This window comes from Mercenaria mercenaria, chromosome 13 (assembly GCF_021730395.1).
Source record: "Mercenaria mercenaria strain notata chromosome 13, MADL_Memer_1, whole genome shotgun sequence".
NCBI classification, from domain to species: domain Eukaryota; kingdom Metazoa; phylum Mollusca; class Bivalvia; order Venerida; family Veneridae; genus Mercenaria; species Mercenaria mercenaria.
This window is the reverse complement of record NC_069373.1, coordinates 31,789,070-31,816,921: the sequence shown is the minus strand read 5'-3', so window position 1 is coordinate 31,816,921 and position 27,852 is coordinate 31,789,070. Positions and strand designations below refer to the sequence as shown.

Here is a 27,852-nt window from a genome sequence, read left to right as displayed (position 1 = left end):
CGTGTCCTGGAATGTAGTCCTTCAGGGAGGTCGTTGATGAAAGTAAGGAACAGGAGAGGACCTAGGACCGATCCATGGGGCACACAACTGATGTCTGGAGCCTCATTTATCTGAACACTGACCGTCAACTAATACTCTCTTGTCCTGTCATATAGGAAGGAGGAGATCCATTTATGTGTTTGACCTCTAATGCCATAATGGTGGACTTTCTTCAGCAGCCGTTGGTATGGGATTCGGCTAAAAGCCTTGCTGAAATCAAGGACTTTCATATCCGTTTGTATCCGTTTGTCCAGTGATGAAGCCAGCACAGTATGATTACATATTTATTTTGTAAATTTAAATGTTTAATATATTGCACATAGAATGTAGATCTAGTCTTTTCAGAATCATTTGAAAGCAAAAAATCCTGGTACTGTACGTCATGCATTGAAAAGTATGAGTATTACTGAGTTTATGTATAAAAGACTATGATAAATGGGGGCGATAAATGGTACGAAAATAGTTCAAAGCTGAATATTGTTTCAAACGTTGAGCAATATTAATTTCAAAAGTTTAATGACGTGTCACGAACAATATATATCCGTAAGCGGAGATAAAGTGGGAAGTTGGGGAACAGCTCGATTAAAATAACGGAACAAAAACAAAAACGGTAAATATTTGTTCTTTGAAAATTCCAATCAAAGCTACCTTAATTTAATGGAGGATGATCTGTGAATATTCGAAGTTTTTACAATTTCAGAGTTAGTATGGGTCAGACAACGTCAAATGTAGCACGAAAAGTCACCAGATCAGTATCTTCGATTTTCTCATCAACTTCTGAAGAAAATGACGAGCCTGGTATTGGGAGATTTGCTGTAACGCCATATATTTTCAAGAGAACAGGGTAAAATATTTTACTGGAAACTGCAAAAACATTTTTAGCTCGACTATTCAAAGAATAGGTAGAACTAATGAAGTCACCCATGTGTCGGCGTCCCGATTTCATTAATATTTTGTATTGTAGTGATTCAAGGCTTCTGGTCAACATGACTTGCATTTTAAGCTGCAAGCAGGAGGTTGCAGGTTGAGTCCTACACTAGGAAGATGATTTTCTCACCAAAATACAACATTGGCGGCAGGGTTTTCCCGGACGCAGGTTTTCTGCATCCCTGACGCGCTTTTACTGCTTTGAACTAGCATTTTTCAGTGCCTCTGCATCCACTGGACCCGCAAAATCGGTCACAAAACTCCTTTGCACTGAAGCCTCCTTTGTGAGATACCAATGTATAATGTGCAGTTTTTTTACCCCCAGGACCACCCCCGAATCGTGGGTGTGCATTTATACACAGGTATAGACGATTTTCCAACTTCAAAACAAGTTTTGTTACCGATGTTCGCCATTTTAGTTAAGGGAAACTACTCCGCACTAACTGTCACCGCTAAAACAGGGCCTCCGCTGCCGATCGCCAATGTCGCCATTTGCGATAATTTTAAGAATTTGGCGCTAAATTTTGCGAACTGGCGAAAATAAGTGGCGCATAGTTTTTTTCCTCGGCATTTGTTTTTTCTGTAGTGATATAAGCGGCCCAAGAATTGGTTCCCGATACACGTGTTTACCTAGACGCTGGTAGTTAATAAAATCGATAACCAGTCTCGGCGGTGTATTTGACAATTCGACTATTGAACTTGGTTGACACTTTGAGAAGATAATTGCGTAATAATGTGTGAATTGAAGATTAATCAGTAATCAAAACATCTGCCAGCTTGTATGTTTGACCTCTGCCGAGAATTCACCAAAATTAATGCCGATTACGGTGTACTTTATGTGTTGCGATTTTTTACAAAAAAAAGATTGTCATGTTTGTGGCATGCAGTTGTATGACTGACGAATTTTAAATAAATACTTTTTTGCAAGATAATTTTTGATTCCTCAGTTTTCATAAAAGATTTTAACGATGGATCCGAAAATTAAAACACATCGGCCTCAATTTGCATCCTGGACCTGGTTAATTTCTTTGAAATTGAAATGTTCAGAAACTGGAAGATATCACTTGCTACCGTGGCTTCTTAAAAATCATTAGAAGAGTGTTCAACTCGACCTTTTAGAATAGAAAAAAATCCGAATTTTCCTTTCCGAAAATAAATGAGTCCTGAAATATTGGTAATTCTGACATGGATAGATATGATTCTTAAATTAGAGAATGATTTGTGTCATTTTTTATCCAACTACAAATTGAATTTACTTCAACAATAAACTAATACACTTTCAAAAGTTGTTATTATTCCTAATGAAATTATTTACAATATTCTATTTCTCTATGCACACTATGACAGCCAACTAAAAGAAATAAAAGTGGCTCAGAACTTTGGCTCAAAAATGGCTCTAAAGTGGCTCCAACTTTTTCAAATTGGCGAAAAGGTTGGCGACAAGTATGAAAAACCCAGAGGAGGCCCTGTAAAAGATTGCCGTTACGTTCCGTAAAAGATTGAATGGTTTATTTTTCTTTCAAACACAATTAATTTCATATAAATTTAGAAGTATTTTGATAAAAGAAATATAATTAAATCACAAAAATTATGATACTAATTAGGATCGAGTATTATCTTTAACCGAGATCAAACTGTGAACAACATAATTGGCACAAGGTGACACGTTAATTGCCGGTACTTACTGGCTATTTGATCGTAACAGAGAGTATCACACCTTTTGTTATCTGTCTGAATTGAGAAGTTCATGTCATTTTGAAAGATATCATTCCGAAATATTGAATCATCTGCTATCTAAATTAAAAAGATACAAGTTCATTCGGTTTTAGGGTTAATTTTTATAGTAATAATGTCCGTTTTCAAGATCAGTATTTTGTGGACCCCAAAAAATTATAAAGGACCCTTAAATAATAAATTAGCAGCCATGGGAGTCCATGGACTCCCAAATAAAAAACCCAAGGAAAAACCCTGATTGGCGGCGAGGTAAATTGGAATGTGTGGGTTACATTGGGCAGTTTATGTAGAGCATTTGGGCTCTATTGGAAGGTGAACAGTTGATGCCCCTCGCTGCATGAGCAGTTCCACTGTAAAGGAAGGCTACGTGGCCAGTTATATAGAGCGTATGGTGTTTGCAAAGGCTATACCCTGTTGGAAGCTGAAGAGTTAATGCCTCGCTCTATGGTTCCATGATAAGGTTTAAGCCTTCAAAATTAAAGTGAGGAGGAGTGTAGTGATTCAAGGCTTTTGGGCAACCGGGAGCCCGGTAAGCTTAGTTGGTAGAGCACCTTACTTGCAAGCAGGGGGTCATAGGTTCGAGTTCTACACTGGGTAGATGACTTTCTCACCAAAATACAACAGTATGTAAGCTGGTATCTCAGTAACCACTTGTGGGAATGGAATGAAACTTCACACAATTATTCACTGTGATAAACTGACTTACATTGCACAGGTTCCATAACGCTTATTTGCTTTTTAGCTCATCTGATTTTTTGAAAAAAAATGATGAGTTATTGTCATCACTTGAGCGGTTGTCGGTGTCGGCGTCGGCGTCTGCGTCGGCGTTGTCTGGTTAAGTTTTATGTTAAGGTCAGCTTTTCTCCTAAACTATCAAAGCTATTGCTTTGAAACTTGGGATACTTGTTCACCATCATAAGCTGACCCTGTATAGCAAGAAACATAACTCCATCTTGCTTTTTGCAAGATTTATGGCCCCTTTTGTACTTAGAAAATATCAGATTTCTTGGTTAAGTTTTATGTTTAGGTCAACTTTTCTCCTAAACTATCAAAGCTATTGCTTTGAAACTTGGAATACTTGTTCACCATCATAAGCAGACCCAGTACATCAAGAAACATAACTCCATCTTGCTTTTTGCAAGATTTATTGCCCCTTTTGGACTTAGAAAATCAGTTTTCTTGGTTAAGTTTTATGTTTAGGTCAGCTTTTGTCCTAAACTATCAAAGCTATTGCTTTAAAACTTGCAACACTTGTTCACCATCATAAGTTGACCCTGTATAGCAAGAAACATAACTCCGTCCTGCTTTTTGCAAGATTTATGGTCAGATTTCTTGGTTAAGTTTTATGTTTAGGTCAACTTTTTCTCTTAAACTATCAAAGCTATTGCTTTGAAACTTGCAACATTTGTTTACCATCATAAGCTGACCCTGTACAGCAAGCAACATAACTCCATCCTGCTTTTTGCAATAATTATTGCCCCTTTTGGACTTAGAAAATCATTTTCTTGGTTGAGTATTATGTTTAAGTCAACTTTTCTCATAAACTATCAAAGCTATTGCTTTAAAACTTGCAACAGTTTTTCACCATCATAAGTGGACACTGTACATCAAGAAACATAACTCTATCCTGCTTTTTGCAAGAATGATGGCCCTTTTTAGACTTAGAAAATCATGGGTAGGACAATATTTCTATTACACAAAAAAAAATCAGATGAGCGTCAGCACCCGCAAGGCGGTGCTCTTGTTTACAAAATTATGGCCGTTTTTTGACTTAGAAAGTTTTGGTTAAGGTTTTATAATGTAAACTGGTATCTCAGTATCCACTGAGAATGGATTGAAACTTTACATACTTCTTCACTGTGATGATCTGACTGTGCAGTACACAGGTTCCATAACTCTACTTTGCATTTTTACAAAATTATGCCCCTTTTTCGACTTAGAAATGTTTGTGTTTTGTATGTAAGCTGGTGTCTCAGTACCCACTAATGGGAATGAATTGAAACTTCACACAGTTGTCAATTGTCATGAGCTGATATGCATGGTACAGGTTCCATAACCCTGTATTGTAATTTGACAAAATTATGCCCCTTTTTAGCTCATCTGATTTTTTGAAAAAAAAATGATGAGTTATTGTCATCACTTGAGCGGTTGTCGGCGTCGGCGTCGGCGTTGCCTGGTTAAGTTTTATGTTTAGGTCACCTTTTCTCCTAAACTATCAAAGCTATTGCTTTGAAACTTGGAATACTTGTTCACCATCATAAGCTGACCCTGTATAGCAAGAAACATAACTCCATCTTGCTTTTTGCAAGATTTATGGCCCCTTTTGTACTTAGAAAATATCAGATTTCTTGGTTAAGTTTTATGTTTAGGTCAACTTTTCTCCTAAACTATCAAAGCTATTGCTTTGAAACTTGGAATACTTGTTCACCATCATAAGCAGACCCTGTACATCAAGAAACATAACTCCATCTTGCTTTTTGCAAGATTTATGGCCCCTTTTGGACTTAGAAAATCAGTTTTCTTGGTTAAGTTTTATGTTTAGGTCAGCTTTTATCCTAAACTATCAAAGCTATTGCTTTAAAACTTGCAACACTTGTTCACCATCATAAGTTGACCCTGTACAGCAAGAAACATAACTCCATCCTGCTTTTTGCAAGATTTATGGCCCCTTTTGGACTTAGAAAATATCAAATTTCTTGGTTAAGTTTTATGTTTATGTCAACTTTTTCTCTTAAACTATCAAAGCTATTGCTTTGAAACTTGCAACACTTGTTGACCATCATAAGCTGACCCTGTACAGCAAGCAACATAACTCCATCTTGCTTTTTGCAATAATTATTGCCCTTTTTGGACTTAGAAAATAATTTTCTTGGTTGAGTATTATGTTTAAGTCAACTTTTCTCATAAACTATCAAAGCTATTGCTTTAAAACTTGCAACAGTTTTTCACCATCATAAGTGGACACTGAACATCAAGAAACATAACTCTAACCTGCTTTTGGCAAGAATGATGGCCCTTTTTAGACTTAGAAAATCATGGGTAGGACAATATTTCTATTACACAAAAAAAATCAGATGAGCGTCAGCACCCGCAAGGCGGTGCTCTTGTTTATTTTAATATTCATTCAATTGGCAAGGCTTTTGAATAGTCGAGCGATGCTGTCCTCCGACAACTCTTGTTTAATATGAAATTAGTTGCTACCTAAAAGGCAGAGCTCCCTTGAAAACTCACCAGTGCCCTTAAAAATGGTGTGTATGCAGTACTTTGCAGCTGTTATATGTATATATATAGAATCTTAACAAATGTACCTCTGTTTTACTTCTAGGGAATCGATCCAACGGCAACGAAAATCGGGATCGATCCATCTACAGTAACATGCGATATATACCGAATGAGATATATACTATCGAATTAAAAAATGTGTACTTCCGGCACGTGCACAGAACGTCTGACATTGGATTTTTTTTGAAGAATACGCTTTTTCCTTGTGCCTAATAAGCGTCCGCATAACTTGTCCGAATCGCAATGTCTTGCACATTAGTACAAATATGGGTCAGGGCTCCGGATATTTTGAGAACTCAATCGGTCTGAAACGAAAATCCTGATATCGGCGCTACCCCATCCAATGCATTACCAATATACCATATTTGTAAAACGTGATAGAGTAAATTATTGCATGACTGCGGCATTTTCCTTTGAAGTTTTCTGTTTTCTAAATTCTGGTATCGCCACGGTTAGCCGTGCTCTAAATTCCTTTGCACACAGGTATTGCTTACAGTTTTCTCTGTCTGGGATGTAGAACAATACACAAATTAGCAAGTGTTGCTGTGATAAGGTATTGAAAATGATAAGCTATTTGAAATAATTGATTACTGTATGTCTGTAGTTTAGTTCTCTACATCTTGATTTAAAACTTTATAAAAAATATGACTGCAAAAATGATTATGATATTCTATTCAGTTTAAAAATATGCTCTAGGTGTTAATTCCATTGATACATGAAACCTTCTGCTCATCAGGTTTGTTGATAAAATTAGCCACGTGGGAATTGTTTGCATTCTCTATTTCTCCAGGGTTCATGACATCGTTAGTGCCTCTTGGCAAATTCAAATTTTTAGCAGTTACTTTAAATTATTTCTGAAACTCTATTTCACAACTTTTTGTTTTAAAAAATAATTACAACAAAAAGAATGTTTCAATGCGTATTTCACATTTTTAGCTCATCTGATTTTTTGAAAAAAAATGATGAGTTATTGTCATCACTTGAGCGATTGTCGGCGTCTGCGTCGGCGTTGCCTGGTTAAGTTTTATGTTTAGGTCAGTTTTTCTCCTAAACTATCAAAGCTATTGCTTTGAAACTTGGAATACTTGTTCACCATCATAAGCTGACCCTGTATTGCAAGAAACATAACTCCATCTTGCTTTTTGCAAGATTTATGGCCCCTTTTGTACTTAGAAAATATCAGATTTCTTGGTTAAGTTTTATGTTTAGGTCAACTTTTCTCCTAAACTATCAAAGCTTTTGCTTTGAAACTTGGAATACTTGTTCACCATCATAAGCAGACCCTGTACATCAAGAAACATAACTCCATCTTGCTTTTTGCAAGAATTATTGCCCCTTTTGGACTTAGAAAATCAGTTTTCTTGGTTAAGTTTTATGTTTAAGTCAGCTTTTATCCTAAACTATCAAAGCTATTGCTTTAAAACTTGCAACTCTTGTTCACCATCATAAGCTGACCCTGTACAACAAGAAACATAATTCCATCCTGATTTTTGCAAGATTTATGGCCCCTTTTGGACTTAGAAAATATCAGATTTCTTGGTTAAGTTTTATGTTTAGGTCAACTTTTTCTCTTAAACTATCAAAGCTATTGCTTTAAAACTTGCAACTCTTGTTCACCATCATAAGCTGACCCTGTACAGCAAGCAACATAACTCCATCCTGCTTTTTGCAATAATTATTGCCCCTTTTGGACTTAGAAAAATCATTTTCTTGGTTGAATATTATGTTTAAGTCAACTTTTCTCATAAACTATCAAAGCTATTGCTTTAAAACTTGCAACAGTTTTTCACCATCATAAGTGGACACTGTACATCAAGAAACATAACTCTATCCTGCTTTTTGCAAGAGTGATGGCCCTTTTTAGACTTAGAAAATCATGGGTAGGACAATATTTCTATTATACAAAAAAAATCAGATGAGCGTCAGCACCCGCAAGGCGGTGCTCTTGTTATAACTTTTTTTTCTGGTAATTTATTTAAAATTTTGAAAAAGGGATCTCTGATGTGAAGCATGCATAATTTATATAAAAACCTGCCCAGCGCCATCTTCTGGCTTTTATAAGGCAGTTGGGGGTTTATCATGAAATGTTTCTAAGGGAGGCTCAAGAGGGGAAATATTTTTAAATATTTTAAATTTATGATATTTAAAAATGTGTTAAGTTTACTCTTTTTAATCATGCAATAAATCAGTTAGACAATACATACTCGTGTGTTATCTAACTTATATGAAATAAGCATGTCATACATTAAAAATAAGTTACCGGTCATCGCGATTTACCATACAATGAAGACAGTTATTCAGTCAGTGTTATGTGTGATCGTTACTTTGTTTAAATTTCGATGTTTTTCTGAGAAAATACTTGAAAGGATAAAATTGCCGAGGCATAATTGACACCGTGTACCTAACTGGTCTAAAAGCCAACGTACGTGACTTCGGTACTGTATACACGGCAGATACTTTGTGATGTTTCCTCATTCTTTGAAGGAATTTTATAAAATACAATGCGTCAAAGTGAATTACTCGGCACATATTCTCTGCTAAACATCCTCAGTATTTTCAGATTACTCTGCCGCGGACAGAATTTGTATGTTATGTGAACACTGAGATCGAATTTCCCGCATGTATAGTATCAAAAGGTCACACGGGTTGGCCACGGATATTTCACTGACGTTGTACTTCAGTAAGCAACTACATTTTATAAAGTAATATGTTCTCTTCTGACGTAAACAAAATTTCATTCTACTGGAGCCCCAACAAATGAATCATGTAATTTTTACAAATCAAGCAATTACAGAAATATTTATATCGGTTTCCCGTGTTATGTCTCATCAGGGTCTTTAAAAAAAAAGTCATTTTGAGTGACCCTGGTGTCATTAAATGCAGTGACCATTTGTTTTTTTACCTGTGATCAAACATATAGCCTTTTGAAATAAACCATCCGCCGGATTCTAAATAAAAGAAGTGAATGATCCGATCCAGTCAGAAACATTTGGAAACCAGTCAAAAATGTTTTAATACAATGCAGTCGGCTGTCTGCAAACATTGTGCCGCGCGAGCATCGATTGCGTCACGTGCTAATTACGGATCGATTACCAAGGTGACATTCAGATGGTTTGACACGTTTATTGATTATCCGAGGGTGCAACCAACAATTTCCTGCTTGGCAGGTGATCGTGTATTGAGATTTCAGACCGAAATTTATACTTATCTCCATTTTTATGGGACCGATTTTTTTCGTTTTTTCACTTCACGAATCGGTCTGAAAAGTCAAAAATCGGTCCAAAACCGACAAATCGGCAAATTTCCGGAGCCCTGATATGGATATATGGTATATATACACGTAGTGTATAATAATACCGAGTGAGATATTTTCTATCGAATGAAGAAATGTGTCCTGTGCTGTCATTAGACAGTTCTTTTCAAATGTTATGGGATGAGTTGAAGTTGGATCGATTCCCAGTTGAGGCAGTGCCTTATTCAAAGAGCTATATTTTGTACTTCTTTGCCTTATTATACGCCCGTTTGAAAAACGGGACGTATTATGGGAACGCCCCTGGCGGGCGGGCGGGCGGGCGGCGTCCACAGACCTTGTCCGGAGCATATCTTTTACATGCATGAAGGGATTTTGATGAAACTTGGCACAGTTGTTCACCATCATGAGACGGAGTGTCATGCGCAAGAACCAGGTCCCTAGGTCTAAGGTCAAGGTCACACTTAGAGGTCAAAGGTCAAATTCAAGAATGACTTTGTCCGGAGCATATCTTCTTCATGCATAGAGGGATTTTGATGAAAGTTGGCACAATTGTTCATCATCATGAGAAGAAGTGTCATGCGCAAGAACCAGGTCCCTAGGTCTAAGGTCAAGGTCACACTTAGAGGTCAAAGGATACAAGAATGAAAACTTTGTCCGGAGCATTTCTTCTTCATGCATAGAGGGATTTTGATATAACTTGGCACAAATGTTCACCAGCATGAGGCGGAGTGTCATGCGCAAGAACCAGGTCTCTAGGTCTAAGGTCAAGGTCACACTTAGAGGTCAAAGGATACAAGAATGAAAACCTTGTCCGGAGCATTTCTTCTTCATGCGTAGAGGGATTTTGATATAACTTGGCACAAATGTTCACCACCACGAGACGTAGTGTCATGCGCAAGAACCAGGTCCCTAGGTCTAAGGTCAAGGTCACACTTAGAGGCCAAAGGTCAGATACAAGAATGACTGTGTCCGAAGCATTTCTTCTTCATGCATGGAGGGATTTTGATGTAACTTGACACAATTATACATCATCATGAGACGAAGTGTCATGTGCAGTTACCTTCTTTAGAATTACTTCCCTTTGTTGTTACTATAAATAGCTTATATTGTAATTTTTCATTACTAGTCGTAGGGAAAAATCGAGACCACTTTTCTGTAGTACAACATGCATGCTACATCCAATTTTGAGGTGTATTTTGACCAGTCTCTACCTGGTAAAGATTTTGTGAGGACTTACATTTTTTTTTTTTTTTTTTTTTTTTTTTTTTTTTTTTTTAAGATTAACTTCCCTTAGTTGTTACTATAAATAACTTATATTGTAACTTTTTTATAATTGAGCATAGGGAAAAACCAAGACCACTTTTCTGTGGTACAACATAGATGTTACTTTCCAATTTTAGGTGTATTTTAAGGTATCTCTACCTGGTAAGGAGTTTTTTTGTGAACTAAGAAAAACAAAACACTTAGTTATTACAAAAATTACCACAAAATTAAAATTCCATTTGCAAATACAGGTGCTAGAGTAAAGAAATTTGCTGTGACGGGCGTATATTGTGACATTCTTGCACTCTTGTTTCATATTATATATATATATATATATTAAGAATATATGCAATGAGAAATTACATATAATTTATAAAGGTAAACAATAACACAGCAAAGATATGTCACAACATGATCAATAATTTTGAAGTGAACTGAATGAATACCGTATTTTAGTGTGTATAGGTCGCACTTTTTCTACCCATTTTGCTGCCTGAAAAAGTTCCTGCGACCTATACGACAGAACATTGCCAGCAGTTTTTTTTTCGGGCCAATATTCTGACCGTAGCTCTCGCAAAATTACGTGCATCTGTTACGAACGAACAAAATGGATAAAAAAATATCAATATCGGCGGCTTTTCAACCAATAGCGGTTACTTTCAATAAAATATATCGTAAATAACCCATACAGACTATTAAAATTACGAATGACTTTAATTCAAAGATGTTTTTGCAGTCTGAATTACGTTTGTTTCTACTTTCGTTTTACTGGACGCCATTGACATGTACTCCGGGTTGGATAAAATCTGGACAGATCCGTCCTCCATTCCAAACATTGTTTATACTAATTCTTAGTGTATTAAAAAGCTTGAATGATTATTTTTTACTTTTGATTTTTAAATAAAAGAAAAAAATCCAAAAAGAGATATTTTGTTAATCTTTTTACTCAGAATCAAAAGAACGCGGTTAATTACATGACACGGAAAGGTGTTATAATTGCTGTGCAAACAATTCACACTTAAACTTGCATGATAACAGACGTCTGCTGCCAATTAGTGTCAAAAAGCCGCTTTTCTTTGATGTAGTCTGTTACCGATACTACTGTTGGTACGAAACGGTTGGGAACGAAAATAACACAGTCCGATTTCCACCAATCAGGTTCTGATAATAATTCAGTCCGCGGCATCAATATGGCCGCCGCCATAACTTTTTTGCCGGTAAATATTAAATATTGCTGGGGAAAAAATCCGAAATTTAACTGCGACTAATACGCTAGAAGTTAAATTTTCCGACCATTTCCAGAGCAAAAATTAGATGCGGACTGTACATTACCGCGACCTATACACACCAAAATACGGTACTCACGGGACTATAGCAAGAGAACCACCATTTTAGGTAGTTACTCTTAAACAAGTGTAAGTTTTTCAGAATTTCTGATATCAAAAAGTAGTGAGTTTAAAAGTTTAGATCCCGAGTAAGCCGAAGATTTTCTGCAAAATTCAAGTCTAGGTTTTGGTACCGTAAGTAGTTTTTCTTTATTGTCGAGCCCGCTTGCGGTGAACTCAATCCATGGCTACTAAACGCTAGCGCCACCACCAAATTGTGGTGATAAGGAAATGAGCTTTCGACATTTTCGTGGTGCAGCTATCGCCCGTTTCTATTTGTAAGCTCCTGACACCACAATTTGCATAATATTTTAATGAAATAACAGCCAACCTGTAGTAAAAGTGTTGTTACACGGAACTACATTCTCCGATTTTCGAAAAAAGTTTTATCAATAAAAATATAAGATAAAATATAAATTTTACTCACGTGTTTACAAATAGAAACGGGCAATAGCTGCATCACGGAAATGTCAATAGCTCATTTCCTTATCACCACAATTTGGTGGTGGCGCTAGCGTTTAGTAGCCGTGCAATCTAGTCATCACTTTTGGCGGGTCGATTTACATGTATGTGCATATACGTGGGTCTGTATGATTTTGTCCTGACCATAACTTTGTCATGCATGGACCAATCTTGTTTATATTTGGCATGAATGTTTACCTCAATGAGAAGGAGTGTCTTGCGCAAGCCCTATGTTCCTATCTAGTTGGAGGTCAAAGGTCAAATTGAAGTTTGTGCAGAGCATTTCTTCTTCATGCATGGTGGGAATGTAACTTGGCATGAAAGTTCACCATTATGAGACAGAGTGTCATGCGCAAGAACCAGGTCCCTAGGTCTACGGTCAAGGTCACACTTAGAGGCCAAAGGTGCTGGTGGGCTTGACATTCTGCCCGTGGGCATGCAGAATGTATTTCTAGTATGATATCAATGATCTATTTTCAGTGTAAGTAAAAGGTTTTTCCATATAATCTGGGGGTACTGGTTGGTGACCCAGATTTTCGGACGACCCAGAAAATCGAACAGTTGCGTAAACGCTTATTTTGGCGTAATTTTTTATCATTTCTTGACAAGTACATAGACGTTTGCATTATGTGCAACATCATCTGCAGTAATTGCAAATCAGTAAGTTAAACTTTCAAAAATGAAATATTTACATTTGTTCACCGAAATGTTGTGACAGCTCTCACAGGGGGAAGCTTCATGTGCTTTCAGTGCACATGCGCATACATGTTTTGATGCGCCAACATTATTCAAGGGGAACTCATCTACAATCTGCTAAATGCCGACGAGAAAATTGCGTTTTATAAAACAAGTATCAATGTTTTTCCATTAATACCACGAGTTAAATGCGTTTAAAACAAATTGTTTTACCTAAAATTTTGTGTCATATGTAGGCCAGCTGGATTTTTAGCTCACCTGAGCAATGCTCAGGTGAGTTTTTCTGATCGCTCGATGTCCGTCGTCCGTCATCTGTCGTCTGGCGTCTGTCGTCCGTCAACTGTCAACATTTAGCTTGTGTATGCGATAGAGGCTGTATTTTTCAATTAATCTTCATGAATATTGGTCAGAATGATAACCTTGATGAAATCTAGGCCGAGTTCGAAAATGGATCATCTCGGGTCAAAAACTAGGTCACTAGGTCAAATCAAAGAAAAACCTTGTGTATGCGATAGAGGCTGTATTTTTCATTTAATCTTCATGAATATTGGTCAGAATGATAAGTTTGATGAAATCTAGACCGAGTTCGAAAATGGGTCATCTCGGGTCAAAAACTAGGTCACTAGGTCAAATCAAAGAAAAACCTTGTGTATGCGATAGAGGCTGTATTTTTCAATTCTTCTTCATGAATATTGGTCAGAATGATAACCTTGATAAAATCTAGGCCTAGTTCGAAAATGGGTCATCTCGGGTCAAAAACTAGGTCACTAGGTCAAATCAAAGAAAAACCTTGTGTATGCGATAGAGGCTGTATTTTTCAATTGATCTTCATGAATTTTGGTCAGAATGATTGCCTTGATGAAATCTAGGCCGAGATCAAAAATGGGTCATCTGGGGTCAAAAACTAGGTCACTAGGTCAAATTAAAGAAAAACCTTGTGTATGAGATAGAGGCGGTATTTTTCAATTGATCTTTATGAATTTTGGTCAGAATGATTACCTTGATGAAATCTAGGCCGAGTTCGAAAATGGGTCATCTGGGGTCAAAAACTAGGTCACTAGGTCATATCACGTAAAAACCTTGTGTATGCGATAGAGGCTGTATTTTTCAATTGATCTTCATGAATTTTGGTCAGAATGATTGCCTTGATGAAATTTAGACCAAGTTCGAAAATGGGTCATCTGGGGTCAAAAACTAGGTCACTAGGTCAAATCAAAGAAAAACCTTGTGTATGCAATAGAGGCTGTATTTTTCAACTGATCTTCATGAAATTTAGCCAGAATGATTACCTTGATAAAATCTAGGCTGATTTCGAAAATTGGTCAAAAACTAGGTCACTAGGTCAAATCGAAGAAAAACATTGTGTATGCAATGGAGGATGTATTTTTCAATTGATCTTCATGAAATTTGGTCAGAGTGATTGCCTTGATGAAAACTAGGTCCGTTTTGAATATGGGTTGTCTGAGGTCAAAATAAGGTCACTAGGTCAAATTAAAGAAAAATCTTGAGTATGCGATAGAGACTGTTTTTTTCAGTTGATATTTATGAAATTTGGTCAGGTTGATTGCCTTAATGAAATCTAGGTCGAATTTGAATATGGGTCATCTGAGGTCAAAAACTAGGTCACTTGGTCAAATCAAAGAAAAAACTTCTGTATGTGATAGAGGCTGTATTTTTCAGTTGATCTTCATGAATTTTGGTCAGAATGATTGCCTTGATAAAATCTAGGTCGAGTTTGAACATGGGTCATCTAGGGTCAAAAACTAGGTCATATCTAAGAAAATGCTTGTTTTATCGCAAGAGACCAATTTTTTGGTCCAATCTTAATGAAAATTGGTCAGAATATTTGTTTCCATGAAATCACTAGGTCAAACATGTTTTACACTGTTATGGAGTGTTTCTTAGGTGAGCGACCTAGGGCCATCTTGGCCCTCTTGTTCAAACTCTCAGCAGCATCACAAACATTTACAGTTGAATGTAAACAAGGTTAACAATACTTAAAATGTCTTTTTATCATTAAAACGGACCTAAACGTGATTCTGCCAAACAGAAGTGATGCTAATTAGTATTTTCCTACTGTCCGATTTCTGTGTCCTGCAACACGCTAAAAACGTTAAATTTACGTACCCTCTTTCGAGCCTCAGTGACGTGTTCAGTTTATTTTTATATACAAACAAATTTGTGTTTAGGGACACTGAAGAACTGAACTTGATTCAGGTATCATTTCATGAATCTTGAATTAAAAATTAAAATATGACAGATGAAAAGGTTGTAAAATTGTCCGAATCTGGGTCGGCAACCAGTAGGTTGTTAAGGGATTTATATACTAAAATGGCTTTTTAGCTCACCTGAGCCGAAGGCTCATTGTGAGCTATTACTATTAGGATCGATGAATGTCTGTCGTCAGTTCACATTATAGTTTGTTTACACTGTAGCATCCACATTTTTAAGCAGTCTTAATCTAACTTAGTCACAATGTTTTTGGGCACAAGACCTCGGATGAGTTTGATTATGGGCTAGATCGGATCAGTATGTCCAGAGTTATGTACCCACAGGCTGTCAACTGATTCCTATATTCCTATATTTTCCTATATTTTGGATCAAAATCCTATATTCTGAAAAACCTCCTATATTTCCTATATTTTTCTATATTCTGAAAAATATTCCTATATTTTTTAGTAAAGTTCTTGCCGATGAATAAGAGAGTAAATCTTGGTTTGATACTGCTTTTGGATTCTTTATTTTATAGGTAAGAAAATTCCCATGTCTGCCACAGCATCACCATCCTTAAGATAATGTAGTTTTGCTCTTCTTCATCAGCTGTATGGTCACTTTGCAAGGCAGTGAAACAGGACATAGGTCTTTCAGGTAAATCAAAGTCTTGTTCAGATGTTTTCTTTCAGATACTCCCCATTGATGAAATACAAGGCAAATCTCTGAGATCTCTGATATCAAAAAAGTATAGTAAAGATGACAAACTGGTGCAGAAGTACCGTGTCTGTTTTAAATATACAGTTCATGCAGTTTTACCAAAATTCAAAGTCTTCATTTACTGAATTGTCATCAGGAAGATTTTCTCAGAGACTGAGAACACTGCGTCACTGCCCAAAAAGTGTTGACCAAGGGTGACTGTAAAACAGTGACTGCTACAGCCTCTGGAGCATCTAATAAACCAGCTACTGTAGGTTCAAGCGATATTGAGCAGAGGCAAATACAACATGTATTCACAAGTCACCCTTTGAAACATCGAGTCACAGAATCTGAGCTGTTGTGGTGTTTTAAAGTAGCAGCTGCTGATTTTTCATTCAGATCCTGTGATGGCCTTGACAAAGTGTTTCAGAAGATGTTCAAGTGTGATATTGCTGATCGGTTTTCTTTGTCAAGGACAAAAGCATCATACATAGTTTCAGAAGCCATAAGACCATTTTTGACAGAAGCAATTGTGAAGGAAGTTATACAGATGGAAATTTAGGATATGTTCTTATGTTTGATGAAACTACTACAGCACAGCAATGTAGACAAATGGACATAATGATAAGATTTTGGAGCAATATTGAAGGAGAAGTGTCTGTGAGGTTTTTGAAAGCTTTTCACTTTGGCCATGCAACAGCTGACATTGTAAGTGAAGCTTTCCTTAAATTATTTTGATAAGTCTCTCATCTGATGGCCCGAATGTCAACAAATCCATTCACAGAAAAGTCAATGAAAGTTTGAAAGCAGATGGCAACCTGGGTTTGCTTGTCTTTGAACCCTGCAACCTCCATACAGTGCACAATGCTTTTAGAAAAGGTCTCAACTGTTTTGGAAGTGATGCAGAAGAGTTAACTTTTGACATGTATCAGTTCTTCAAGCAGCAGCCAGTCAGAAGAGAAGATTTTAAAGACCTTCAACTGGAGTATGACATGGATGAGAGCCTGTTCCTAAGACATGTACCAAGCAGATGGTTGACATTGTTGCCAGCCATGACCAGAGTATTAACAAACTAGAGGGTAAGTGTGGATTATTTAACTGTCCAACTTCCAAAATCAATGAAATCCAAGTCTGCACGAAAACAGCTTGAGAGCAATGAAAGGTACAGAAGAATATGTTGTGGGCTTTGTATCAGTCTTCTGTCTTGTCTGTATTGTGATGCTTTTGAAGAGAATGGTAGACATTCTAGACATTGATTAATGTAGAAACAGTAAGACAGTAAGTGTACAGGTAAGAATTGATAGTATATGTACCAGTAAATGAAAATATATGTTGTTGAAAACTCCTATATTTTGCCTCAAAACTGTCCAAAAACTCCTATATTTGTTGTGAAAATATTCCTATATTCTTCCTATATTTTGGAGAAGACCTGGTTGACAGCCTGTACCCAAAATTTGCTATATTTCACTTCGTTTACACTAGCATCATCATTTCTTCACCAATCCTAATCATATTTATATAGAATGTGTATGACCTCAAGATCTTGGATGAGTTTGATTATGAGCAAAATCTGGCTTGTACATGTAGGACCAGAGTTATGCACCCTTGATTGACAAAATTTGCTATATTTCACCTTGTTTACACACTAGCATCTTTATTTCTTCACCAAACTTAATCATATTTGTTTAGAAGTGTACATGACCTCAAGATCACAGGTATTGTTTATTATTTGCAGGTCTATGTTCTTTGATGAGGATGGTGATCTTGCCCATGAGTTTTACATAGAAGTGAAGGATGGTCACAGATATATCTTGAAGCGCTCAACTGAAAATCTTACCCCGCAGGTAACACAGGCTTTCATTTGATTGCATATTATTTTACTAGACCAGTTAAAGTTTAAAAGGGGATGTCTCAAAGTTGATGATAATATATATTCAGCTCATCTGAACTTTGTTCAGGGGGAGCTATAAGTATAGATGTATAATCTGTTGTCCTGCATCAATATTTTTACTTAAACATTTTCTTCTGTGACTATTGTTTGGAATAACACAAAATGTGATCTGTAGCATCCTGACATGGGCCTCTCTCAAGTTTATTTGAAAGATTCTTCAAAATCCCCTTTAGGGGCTACCAGAGTTGAAAATAGGTAAAAAAAGTTGATGGATCTTCACCAAACATAGTCTGCCGCATCCTTGTATATTGAAATGGTTCTCCTTGGCCAAAAGAATGAAAAATAGAAAAACCTTTAAACAGCTTTCTTCTCATGAACTACTTATAGGATCTTTACTAAATCTGTAGCATCCTTCAAAAAGTTTGACTCTTTTCAGGGGCCTCCAAATTTAGAAATAGAAAATAAATGTTAAAACAACTCTTCTCATGAACCACTCAATAGATCTTTACCAACCTTGGTCTGTAGCATTCTTGTGTGGACACCTCACCAATTTATTTAAATGGTTCATCTTTATTCCCTTTTATCACATGCCGCCGCGGGGTGAAATAAAACCATTACATAAAAATGATAATACACTTGTGTAATTAAGCTTTGATGTTGATGTTGTTTTAAGCATAGGAGACATTGGTCAAATTTTAGTTGTTTATAATAGTTGAAGAAAGTAGAATGTTTGATGTTTATAATAAAATTTGAATTTCTTTGTTAAATTTTTTGTTTAGGTCACCTTTTCTCAAAAATATTAAGAGCTACAGCTTTGAAACTTAGCACATTTGTTTATCATCATTAGGGGACTGTGTAGGCCAATAACCGTAACTCTAACTTGCATTTTGTTAGAGTTATGACCCTTTTTGTACTTAGAAAATCTGAACTATAACTTTCTTTCTCAAAATTGTCCAGCACTGTCACCCGCAGACGGTGCTGTTGTTAGACTGTACAATGTTTTGAAGTGTTGAATAATTTGTTCTTATGTGAAAATAATGAGTTTATCATTAGGTCTCTGCTAGATGGCAAAACACAATTTCAGCTTGATGTTTTTATGTAATATTTTGGTCATTAATTGTTTTGTTTACAACTTTTCAGGGAGAAGTGGAGTTTTCACATCCAAGATTTAATGTAGATTTTCCAACAGTGTTATGCCGTGCTCCATACAGCTGATACAGTGTCTAGTATAGTCCCCATCATGTGAAAATCATTCCTATAGTTATACTATAAATCATGCTAGTGCATTGTAACAACATCATGATCATGTGAAAATCTTGAAACAATAAAGATGCAAGCATGATGTGACTGTAGTAGAATAACAGACATAGAGAGATCAGCTGATCAGACGAATTACTGAGAAGTTATTTCTGCAGGTTTCCTAAAGCTGTTTCAGTAAAATATGTTTAATCTTTACACTGCTAAATTTCTTGAATGGATTGGTCCATCATTCAATTTGGGCAATACCATTTATTGTTCAAAGGGGTGTTCACCGAAAATTTACTGACAGAATAGCGAACAGTGCAGACCATGATCTGATCTTGGTCTGCACTGGTCGCAAAGGCAAGATCACTTGCTGGCCACAGGTTAAAGGTTAAGCATACTATTAATTTTATTTTTCACTGGTTCAGAATTACAAAAAGAAAGAAAACATGTTTGTGTCACTTGTAAGATAAGAATATTTTCTCTCATGAACATCAGGTCTTACATTTTCACAGGTGGCTACACCACTCGTGAAAACATTGCATCTGATATTCACAAGTGAAAGATATTTCAATCTTATAATTGAAATGAACAAATATATCCTCTACATCTTATGTATGAGTGAGTGATTTATTAAGGAAGCAAATGGTACCTTTTGTCTGTGAAGATATATTACTGTCAAAAAAAAAAAAAACAAATGTAGAAAAAAAAATATGAACTCTCCAAAAGAACACGCCAGAATTTCAAACTGTTTTATTCAGGTGTATTGTTCAGTAGTAACTACAAATGTGCAAGTAAAAGTTTGGCAAGTAATGATTTAGTTGTGACATTGATCTTTTAACTTTGCCAGACATCGAATCCATTATGCTTCATGTTCCTGGGAACTAACTGGCTGAAATTTGTATATGAGCCTCGCCATGAGAAAACCAACACAGTGCATTTGCAACCAGCATGGGTCCGGACCAGCCTGCCATCCGCACAGTCTGGTCAGGATCCATACTGTTCGCTTCCAGAGCCAATTGCAATTAGAGAAACCGTAAGCGAACAGTATGGATCCTGACCAGACTTCGCAGATGCGCAGGCTGGTCTGGATAAATGCTGGTCGCAAGTGCATGTTGGTTTTCTCATGGTGCAACTCATATACTTAACCATAGTTACAACAATTTTACCTTCACATTTGTATTTATGTGTGTACTAGTCTATATTTTGTTGACTTACAATTTGTAAGCAGTGTTTTCATTGTTTTTGTTTTCACTGTCTAAATTGCACAATGTTATATGTATCCATTATAATTATAGTTTCTTTAAATTTTGTTGTATTATTATATAAGTTTTGCATGATATTCATGTTTTGTTTTAATAAATGTCTGTTTTTCTAATGCAGTTAATTTAAGAAAAACTTTGTCAATGTTAATATGGAATATGACAAAGGCATGCATTTCCTAATATAAATCTTAGAACTGTTCAGCTTGACTATACCTAATTTCATGTACTATCAGATATGATGTGCTTAGATATGAAAGTGAATAGTGTTTCATTGAATCACCACATTAATATATCTATCTAAGTGGCCTAGAGTTACATAATATATCCAACTTTTGTTTTCATCACTCTACTTTCATAATCTGGGCAGAAGTGTTGAGAGACAAATTATTTCAAAGAATTTTCAAAAAAGGTTAGGAAATGCCTGTGATGGCATGAAAATTTCAAGTGTGAAAAAAATTATGAATATTTTAGCAGGTTCATGTTATATCAATGTATCCTCATACAATGTATAATGTTATTAGTACTTTTCGTAATTTATGGATGAGACATTGTTTTTGGTTGAGTCACCATTACTGCCAGTAAGTTTTTTCTCAAAAAATCATGTGCATTACATCTCTTTACTTCTTGGAAGTATTTTGAAAGAACTTGGCACATGTTTGCCATAATGAGACAACATGCATAACACAGTGGTCACAGTCAAGGTCATTCAATAAGATCAAAGGTCAGATATGCAGTATTTTGTTTGGCTCTGTATCTTTTTTATCCCGTTTAGGATTTTGAAATAATTTGGTACAAATGTTTGTTATAGTGAGAATGTGTTAAGAATGCAACATTCAGTCATGTCGGTTGAAGACTTGTATGGTGTGGCTAGATATTTATTATATAGGCGGGGAGACATATTGTTTTTGCCTTCGCCATCTATCTGTCCATCAGTCCGCATTAAGCTTGTCCGGCTTTCACAGGTCAAACTGCTGGCCGGAATTCGATGAAACGTCACAGGAGTGATCAGTACCAAGCCTAGTTGTGCATATCCCCGACTTGTTCCGCTTCGCTGCACAAAATGGCCACCAGAGATAAAGGTATACATAGTGGGGAGACATATGTTTTTGTGACAAAAACACCTTTTAGTTTATATTACAATTCACCCTTCTTTTTCAAGAAGCATTATTGGGAGGAATATCCTTCTTTCAAAAGTAATCTCTAGTTGTAATTTTGATCCATAATATGAGCCGCGCCATGAGAAAATCAACATAGTGGCTTTGCGACCAGCATGGATCCAGACCAGCCTGCGCATCTGTAAAGTCTGGTCAGGGTCCATACTGATCGCATACAGTTTCTCTAATTGCAATAGGCTTTGAAAGGATCTATGCTGGTCGCAAAGCAACTATGTTGGTTTTCTCATGGCACGGCTCATATGTTATTATGTGTGTTTCATATACAGATTATTTACAGATTTGCTAATATACAACTGTAGGAATTCAAAATTATGTTGAAATTGTGAAATTATTAGGTTTGAAATATGTTGTTATTTATATGTGATGCATTTTAGATAAGTCTTTCTGAAGGAGTTTGTAAATATGTGTATAATATGTGTTTCTCTGTTTTGTGAATATAAAATTAGAATTGTTATGTAAGGCAGAGCAGATATCAATTTGTATGCTTGACCATATCTTTAGGAAGTCTTATGTACTTGATAGCATTTATTTATTTATTTAAATGATAATAACATTATATGAACTATTTCCAATCATAAATATGTCTATCTGCGGATGGCAAAGATTTGATCATTTCCATGTAAGACTAAGAGAAATTAATATACTAGTGGGCCATTAACTTTTCTTGACTCACAGTATATTTATGCTTTTTATGAGCAAGCAGATGTACATTTCTTCTCATTTCAGAGTGAAAAATAACTGCTCTGTTGTTTATTTGTATTTATAATGGTGGAACACCGGAGGGGACTATAGGAATGCCCTTTGTCTGTCCGTCTGTCTGTCTGCAAATCTGGATCTTGCAATTACTCAAAAAGTATTCAAGCTAGGTTCATAAAACATGAAATGTGAATAGAGGACAATATGTAGATTTATGCACTATGTGACATATGCTGGTAGATCAAAGGTCAAGTAAAAATTGTTTCCGCTTCATAATTTTTATATGCATTCAAGGATTTTTTAATTACTATACAGAAATATTCCCCATGATAAGATGCACACATTACCAATGGTTGTCGGTCAAAGGTCAAAATTGTTTCCTTTCCATAACTTTTATATGCATTGATGGATCTTAGTACTGCACACAAATGTTCCCCGTGATGAGACAATATGTTGCCTGTATGATCTATGCATGAAGGTCAAAGTCACTTTTGAAATTTAAGTAAAAAAATAGTTTCTGTTTCTTAGCTCCTAAATACCTTGAAGCATTTTTAGTCCTAACACTGTTGCCAACAACCATAAGGGATGAACACTAACATAGTAGGTGACCTTTGTATTGCTACTGCAATAACTCGGTTTCTTTTTAAATATGACATTGTGGCTGGACTTGAATATGCTTGTTCAGACTGGATATCCACCTAGAAAGTCTGTACTTTATTTTGAAATGAATTTTAATTAATCTTTCCCTGCATAGACTAAGGGCTGTTGAACAAAAAGACTGTTTGTTAAAAGAATACATTTTTTTACAAACATGGACTAAATGCTGAAAAATGCTTAATAGCTATCATACAAATGTATGTATTGTTCATTGGTTGGTGTCTAGATCCTTGTTTGTTATTTACATCCATTTAAGAAACAAAAATTTTGAGAATTTATAATTCTTGTATGTTTTTGTTGTAAAGTGTTTGTTAACAGAGATCATCTCATTTCTTATATTGCTTCTGAACCATTATTTGATCAGTTTTGTGTTGTAATTTAATACTTTATATTGACTCAGAGATTTCCACACTTTTGAATTAATTGTTTAGGGAAAAAATACATCTTGTAGTTTAAAATCAACTAAAGAAGTGGTGATTCAGACATCATTTTTTGTGTGTGTATACAGTTGAGAAGGTAACTCTCTCCAATTAGATATAGTTTTTAGCTCACCTGAGCCAAAGGCTCATGGTGAGCTTTTGTGACCGCTCAATGTCCGTCATGCGTCTTGTGTCGCCCGTCCGTCAACATTTTCTAAAAAATCTTCTTCTTGAAAACCACTGGGCAGAATTACACCAAACTTCACAGGAATGATTCTTGGGTGGTCCCCTTTCAAAATTATTCAAAGAATTTAATTCTGTGCAGAACTCTGGTTGCTATGGCAACTGAAAGGAAAAACTTTAAAAATCTTCTTGTCCAAAACCGCAAGGCGTAGAGCCTTGATATTTGGCATGTAACATCATCTTATGGTCCTCTGTCAAGTTTGTTCAAATTGTGCCCCAGGCTTGAAAAGAGGCCCTGCCACAGGGGTCTCAAGTTTTACTTAGACTTATATAGTAAAAAACTTTAAATCTCTTCTTGTCTAAAACCAAAAGACCTAGGCCTTAGATATTTTGTATGTAGCATTGCCTTATGGTCCTCTACCAAAATTGTTCAAATTATGCCCTTTGGGTGAAAAGAGGCCCTGCCCCGGGGGGTCTCAAGTTTTATATAGACTTATATAGGAAAAAAACTTTAAAAATCTTCTTGCCTGAAAATGCAAGGCCGAGGCTTTTGGTATTAAGTATCTTGCCTTTCCTAGTGTTTCTCTACCAAGTTTATTCAAATTATGGCCCTAGGATGAAGAGAGGCCATGCCCTGGGGGTACCAAGTTTAACATAGACTTATATAGGAGAAAAAATAAAGATCTTCTTGTCTGAAAGTTCAAGGCCTAAGCATTTGATTTTTGGTATGTAGCATTGCCTGGTGGATCTCTAACAAGTTTGTCCAAATTATGCCCCTGGTGTGAAAAGAGGCCCCTCCCTGGGGGTCACTTGTTATAATTATTAGTTATATAGGAAAAAATACTTCAAATATTATCAGATCATATTTCCTAAACTGTTTAATTATAATTACCTGATGACCTCAAGCGATTAGGGATCACTTGACTGTGACCTTGACCTACTGACCTACTAATCTACTTTCTTGTTTTTTTAAGATACAGCCTTGAAATTTGGATGACATGTACAGTTTTGCACACCGATCTTAAAACTGGCTTTCAATTACCATGAATGTGACCTACTGATCTACCTCTTAATATTTTAGCATCAGTTTGCCATCTATTACATGTGGCTCATATTACTCAGGTGAGTGATCCAGGGTCATCATGACCCTCTTGTTCCACTTTTTTGCTGTACATAAAGGTGATAGTCATGAAGCCGTAAACATACAAAATAGTTGGCCTCCTTTATTCTAAATAATATTAACAATGCAGTACACATGGAGTCTTTTTAAAATGTTTTATTTTATGTCTCGAAAAATCATGTGTGCTTGCAATTATTATTTTCATAGACCATTTTGAAACACAGAAAAAAAAGCTGAAACAGTAGGTCAGGGCCAACCTTTGAATTTTGAAGTTACATATATAGGTTACATGGTTCATTTCCATGGTAACATTATTTTAGTTCATGATTTCATTATCTTACTGAATGAAGGACATTTTTGCACAGTAATTTCTATGTAAGTACCAAAATATTGATGAAAAAACCCATATGAATTATAGATTTATTGGAAAATGGCTGTGATTATTTACCTTGCACCTGTTTATGATAATTTATCTTCCAGTTTAAAAATCAGTCATCAGCAGTTAATTTCATAAATTCTTCATGACACTTCAATAACAGAACCTGATAGCTGTTACACTTTGGTATTATTGAAAATGGAAGATTCACAAACATGTAACACTTTGGTCATTATTGAAAACAGAAGATTCACAAACATGTAACGCTTTGGTCATTATATTGAAAACGAAAGATTCAGAAACATGTAACACTTAGATCATTATTGAAAACGGTAGATTCATGAACATGTTACAGTTTGGTCATTATTGAAAATGGAAGATTCATGAACATGTAACACTGGTCATTATTGAAAATTGAAGATTCACAAACATGTAAAACTTTGATCAGTATTGAAAACGGAAGATTCACGAACATGTAACACTTTGGTCATTGAAAACGGAAGATTCACGAACATGTAACACTTTGGTCATTATTGAAAACGGAAGATTCACGAACATATAACACTTTGGTCATTATTGAAAACGGAAGATTCATGAACGTGTAACAATTTGGTCATTATTGAAAACGGAAGATTCACAAACATGTAACACTTTGGTCAGCATTGAAAACGGAAGGTTCATGAACGTGTAACAATTTGGTCATTATTGAAAACAGAAGATTCACGGACATGTAACACTTTGGTCTTTATTGAAAATGGAAGGTTCATGAACGTACTTTGGTCATTATTGAAAATGGAAGATTAACAGACATGTTACACTTTGGTCATTATTGAAAATGAAAGTTTCACAAACATGTTACAGTTTGGTCATTATTGAAAATGGAAGATTCATGAACATGTTACACTTTGGTCATTATTGAAAACAGTAAATTCATGAATATGAACATGTAACACTTCGGTCATTATTGAAAATGGAAGATTCATGAACATAAACATGCAACACTTTGGCCATTATTGAAAATGGAAGATTCATGAACATGAACATGTAACACTTCAGTCATTATTGAAAACAGAAGATTCACAAACAAAGACTGGATGTTAAAAGCTCAATCAAATAAATGAGATTGCTCACAATCACACACTTTGATAATAAAAGCTATTCATTTTGCAAGGTTACTGACACATGATATCCTGACTTCTGCGACATCATTTTAATGCAGTAATGTTTTGTACTGTTCCAGTGGTATTTATTCATTATTTCAGCATGATTAAACTTTTAAAACATAAATCAGAATTAATTTAATATAATTATCCATAAGGATGAATATAGAAATGCATTTTATATGAAATTAATGTTATCATAAATTATCAACATGTGCTTTTAGTTGTGCATATTCATTTGAATCCATCATAAGTCGTTTTATGACTCTTTCCATTTTTCAGACTGCTTTGCTAATTAGTGTTTGTATATCTATTTGTATGTGCCCTGCTGTAATAACTTGTAAGCATGTTATATTTTTCACATACTAGAATGAGTTTTAATGAGAACAAAATATTTTCAACATTGTGTACTCAAAATATGTCAGCACACATATTAGAAATTTTGCTTGCTAACTAGAAATGCTTGTTTCTGGTAAACAGTGTTTGTATTTTGTATGGCTGATTAAGAGTGCAGCTTCATTATGTCTCCCACCACACAGTGGTGTGGGAGACATATTGATTTACTCCAGTCTGTGTGTGTGTGTGTCTGTCTGTTACAAAGCTTGTCCGCACTCTTAAGTCGAAAATTTCTCATCTGATCTTCACCAAACTTAAACAAAATGTGTTTGACCATGAGACCTCGGCCAAGTTCGATAACTAGCCAAATCCGCCCAGGCACTTTTGAATTATGGCCCTTGAATTACTGATTAGATCCATTTATCACAGCCATCAAGAGAAACTAGACATTTTTCAATGTTCGCACTCTAAGTCGAACATTTCTCATCTGATCTTCACCAAACTTGAACAAAATGTGTTTGACCATGAGACCTCAGCCGAGTTCGATAACTAGCCAAATCTGCCCAGGCACTTTTGAATAATGGCCCTTGAATTACTGATTGGATCCATTCATCACAGCCATCGAGAGAAACTAGACATTTTTCAATGGGGTCCATTCATCAAAGCCATCGAGAGAAACTAGATATTTTTCAATATTGCAGTTGTGGGAGACATGCGCTTTTATCAAAAGCATCTCTAGTTTCATCTGATTTCTGAGAACCATTTGTTCATTTTTAGCTTGAGTATTGAAAGAATAGGTAGGGTTTTTGGACTCGCCCATTTGTCAGAATAGTTATCAGCGTCCCAGTTTGGTTAAGTTTTTGTATGTAAGCTTGTATCTCAGTAACCACTTAAGGGAATGGATTCAAACTTCACACACTTATCCACTGTAAGGAGCTGACTTGCATTGTACAGGTTCCATAACTCTGTTTGCATTTTTACAAAGTTATGCCCCTTCTTCACTTTTATATTCATTCAGTTGACAAAGCTTTGCATAGTGGAGCATTGCTGTCTTCTGACAGCTCTTGTAAAACATTCTTGAGGCCACATTTTCAACCTTATTTGCATAAAACATGGTCAGAATGTTTGTATTCATGAAGTCTATCTCAAATGGTATACTTGCTCATCTGTTATGAAAAATTGGATGTGAACTGTATAGGGCCTTCAGGGTCCTATTGGTTAATTAATACTGTCAGTAAGGATTTTTGTTTCATTTAACAGAATAATCTCTGTTCAGCAGAAATAAGCAGTTTAAGTTTTTACAACTGGATGATGATATTTCCTTTATATTTTTGTGATACGTTGTTTAATTTAAAAAGAAATAAAAAATGCAGTAAGCATT

General features: G+C 35.7%; 1 protein-coding gene across 1 annotated transcript; it reads left to right on the top strand.

Moving 5' to 3' along the window:
• Positions 1–697: 697 nt before the first annotated feature.
• On the top strand, positions 698–27,852 carry LOC123529000 (tumor suppressor candidate 2-like). Its single transcript, XM_045309147.2, has 3 exons — positions 698–883; positions 17,687–17,795; positions 18,983–27,852. Exons 1-3 carry the CDS (start codon positions 747–749, stop codon positions 19,055–19,057), a joined length of 321 nt encoding a protein of 106 aa, XP_045165082.1. The 5' UTR covers positions 698–746; the 3' UTR covers positions 19,058–27,852.

Coding starts and splice junctions, on each gene's coding strand:
- LOC123529000 (XM_045309147.2), top strand. CDS start 747: ATGGGTCAGACAACGTCAAATGTAGCACGAAAAGTCACCAGATCAGTA. Junction 884..17,686: donor TATATTTTCAAGAGAACAGG/GTAAAATATTTT, acceptor TATTATTTGCAG/GTCTATGTTCTTTGATGAGG. Junction 17,796..18,982: donor CTGAAAATCTTACCCCGCAG/GTAACACAGGCT, acceptor ACAACTTTTCAG/GGAGAAGTGGAGTTTTCACA.